Source organism: Ceratina calcarata, unplaced genomic scaffold (genome assembly GCF_001652005.2).
Source record: "Ceratina calcarata isolate Rehan_Ccalc_2016 unplaced genomic scaffold, ASM165200v1 scaffold567, whole genome shotgun sequence".
In the NCBI taxonomy this organism is placed as follows: Eukaryota; Metazoa; Arthropoda; class Insecta; order Hymenoptera; family Apidae; genus Ceratina; species Ceratina calcarata.
Window position 1 is genome coordinate 1 of NW_017176871.1, and position 3,114 is coordinate 3,114.

General features: G+C 37.8%; 2 protein-coding genes across 2 annotated transcripts in view; one reads left to right on the forward strand and one right to left on the reverse strand.

Moving 5' to 3' along the window:
• The first annotated feature begins 6 nt into the window (after positions 1–6).
• LOC108629325 (cadherin-87A-like) lies at positions 7–2,808 on the forward strand. The gene is made up of 7 exons (XM_018031921.2): positions 7–125; positions 211–386; positions 451–586; positions 648–772; positions 843–944; positions 1,010–1,223; positions 1,296–2,808. Exons 1-7 carry the CDS (start codon positions 36–38, stop codon positions 1,410–1,412), a joined length of 960 nt encoding a protein of 319 aa, XP_017887410.1. The 5' UTR covers positions 7–35; the 3' UTR covers positions 1,413–2,808.
• The window catches only part of Rpp21 (ribonuclease P protein subunit Rpp21), a 1,338-nt gene continuing 890 nt past the window's right edge, over positions 2,667–3,114 (reverse strand). The window contains exon 3 of the mRNA XM_026817191.1: positions 2,667–3,108. Coding sequence (XP_026672992.1) covers positions 2,789–3,108 — 320 coding nt within the window. The 3' untranslated portion in view covers positions 2,667–2,788. The remainder of the gene's footprint in view (positions 3,109–3,114) is intronic.

The following is a 3,114-nucleotide window of genomic DNA, read 5'->3' on the forward strand; positions in this document are numbered from 1 at the left end:
TAACACAAGATGGAAAACTCGTTACAAGCGGATACATGGCCGAGTATAATCAAGACAGGTTCATCGTTGAAGTCGTAGCGAAAGAAACAGCTATACCCGAAAGATACGCCATGACCAGAGTTCATGTAAGTTATCCAACGTAAAACTGTAAATACTTTCATACGTAGGTATCCTTGATGTTTTAATCACTTGATTTTCATACTGATGAAGGTTTGGGTGTTCGAGGCTTCACAATTAATACGAGTTATTTTGTCACGACCTCCTGAGGAAGTGAATCGTCAGCGTGATGAGATCGTGACAGAGTTATCGAACGCGACTCAAAACAGAGTCGTCGTTGATGATATCCGATATCATGTGGACGCATCTGGCCACATTCGCAGAGAATGGTAAAAAAAACACTTTAATAATTTGTCTGTATTATGTGTGACTCTAAAATTTCAATTTACGCAGGTGTGATATGTATTTACACGTAGTAGAGCCTAAGACTCAAACTATCGCTCCCATCCCACAAGTACTTAAAGTCATTGACGCGAAATATGACTTTTTGAAAGATTATTATGCTGGCTTCGCCATTGAGAACGTAGTGGTACGTATTACCTATATTTAAAAAACTATTCACAGTTAATTCTTACGTGTACAATTTTTAGCCTGCCTATGCTGGTGTCCAGGAAGAACCTTTCGATCCTGCATTGGCGGCTTTGATAGCCTTATTAGTAGTTTTACTAGTTGGTGCGGTTACTGTAACGGTAGTTTGCTGCTGTTTACGACATTGGTAATTATTGAATATAGATATATCCCCTTGCTCTATTTCAAAGACATGAAACGTTTCACATGAATTTCAGGGTAATTACTGTGCCAAACGATATACGAAAGAAGGACGGCCTAATAAAAAAACAAATAATCGACGAATTAAATACTACAGAAAATCCTCTATGGATTGAGCAGTGAGTAAAGAGAGCGTCATCTTTTAGAAACGTGAATTATTATATCCATGTAATAATTATTCCAGGAAACTAAAATTATATGAGGAGCAGGAATTAACGATGCAAGTATTTAGCGAGCCAGAAGGAGGCCTGGGTACGGAAAGGCGAGGAAGCGGAGTCAGCGTTGGAATGGGTGACACATCGCAAGATAATACCTACGCTACCATCCAGCGTCCAATGCCTACGAACAGGCACCGTCCAACGACGCCAGATTACACAACACTTCCAGGAAACCACAATGTATACAACAAATTTCGTTAACTCGTGATTCACGAGATACAATTGTATCTCATGTTATATGTTTCATTGTAGCTTTACGAATCAGCCATGGGTTTCCAAGGGTCAACATTCCAACCATCCTCGAATTTAATTCCTCAACTCACGATCGACCTCGATGGCCAGCCCCAGTTTGTATCAGCGCTAGTATAAATTCAGTTCTTCGCCAGTCCCTTTTCCCAATCGACATAATAGATTACCGTACGTTGTACCTCTCTAACTACGACTCCGACTGTTGCACGCGCCTTCCCGAGAGATTATACTCGCATGCACACACCTTTTCGACAATAAATCGAATAATATCGTTAGGTTTGTCTGCGAGTAGACGCGTGTACGAGGGGAGCACGAAAATTGTCCCGAATTACGCAGAAAAAGAAAAACACTGACTGGGTCTGCAGCTTTTGCTACTTCAGTTCGAACTTTTCAAAACGTCAAAGAGATAGATTGAAAAGTTAAACGGCGAACGACAGTCAATATTATTGGAATAAAATACGTGTTATTTCCCTGTAGCTGGTGTGTGCATGTATATATGTGTGCGTTGCCAACCTGTGGTCTCCTTCTAACTGACTGTTAGGCATTGTTAGAAAAATCAAAATTGCTAGTATAATAGACACTGTGAAATAGCTTAACGACCGGAGCTTGGCACGACAGATATATGTATATAAATGAATGTGTAGACTCCGTCCAGCGCAGTTTTCTTATTACTTCCTCACTAGTTTAGTATTTATATATAACTTCCGTACGTTTTACACGTGAAAGAAAATATGAGAACGTACTTATAATGTCATTACGAACGAAAGAATCACTGCCATGTCGTGGCATTAATATTAAAGAAAATAATGTTCTACGTAAGAACAGAACAAGCTCACGATGTTAAGAGTATTTATAAGAAAAAAAATCAATCGGTATATCAGCTGCGTCGTAGGCTCATGTGCGATTATTATTTTATATATATATATATATATGTTATGTATTTATTTATGTTAGAGTTTAATGACTGATTTTTATCGGATTAATCTGTGATTTGATTACGCCCGCGTATGCACTCGCGACAGTTGATTCGCAATTAAACTTCTGTAAGACTCATTAGCGATGGGCGGATATAGTCATATCATAGCTAGTTAAAGCCGAGACGTTCGCATCAAATTTCGATGTTAGGTAAGAACATAATCATTCCGCGCGTCCTGCGAGCATCTCTTCGCGTCATTTCAAATAAAAACCGTCCTCAACGAACGAATCATGCACATTGGGGGTCTGTGAAATTTATTGCGAACGGCTCTCACCGTACAGTATATATTATATAATCAAGATACAATAACTTAATTATGATCATGTTATGTCTATAAACATTTAATGTTAAACTAATATCAGTATCACGATATTACTAGATGGTTATGAATATTCCAGTTAGTAAAGATATCTGTTTATTGATTATAAATTTATTGTAACATATTTTATGTAAGCCATTGGTAAGGAAAATATTCGTATGTCGACATTCATCACGTTTCACATCGTGTGAAAATAAATATTCAAATCTGTGTACATTCAACTTTTTTGTCAGTGTCCATACGTTCCGTTCTGTTCGAATTACCTTTTCTTTCTTTAACATTAGGTTTTTTCTCACTTGATACTAACGCGTAATTTAAATTCTGAACCACTGATTCGGGCCGTTCTGTCCATAATTTGTGCCCCTTTTTCGTAGGATACTTTTTAACACTTAAGCAAGTCAAGCACGTATATTTAACAGCTTTCACTGGTTTCGATACCAATCGTACTCTTGCTGTCTCTCCTGGTATAAGTGGAGACTGACAACATTTACAAATTGTCCTTTTAATATCAGATTCTCTAAGAAAAT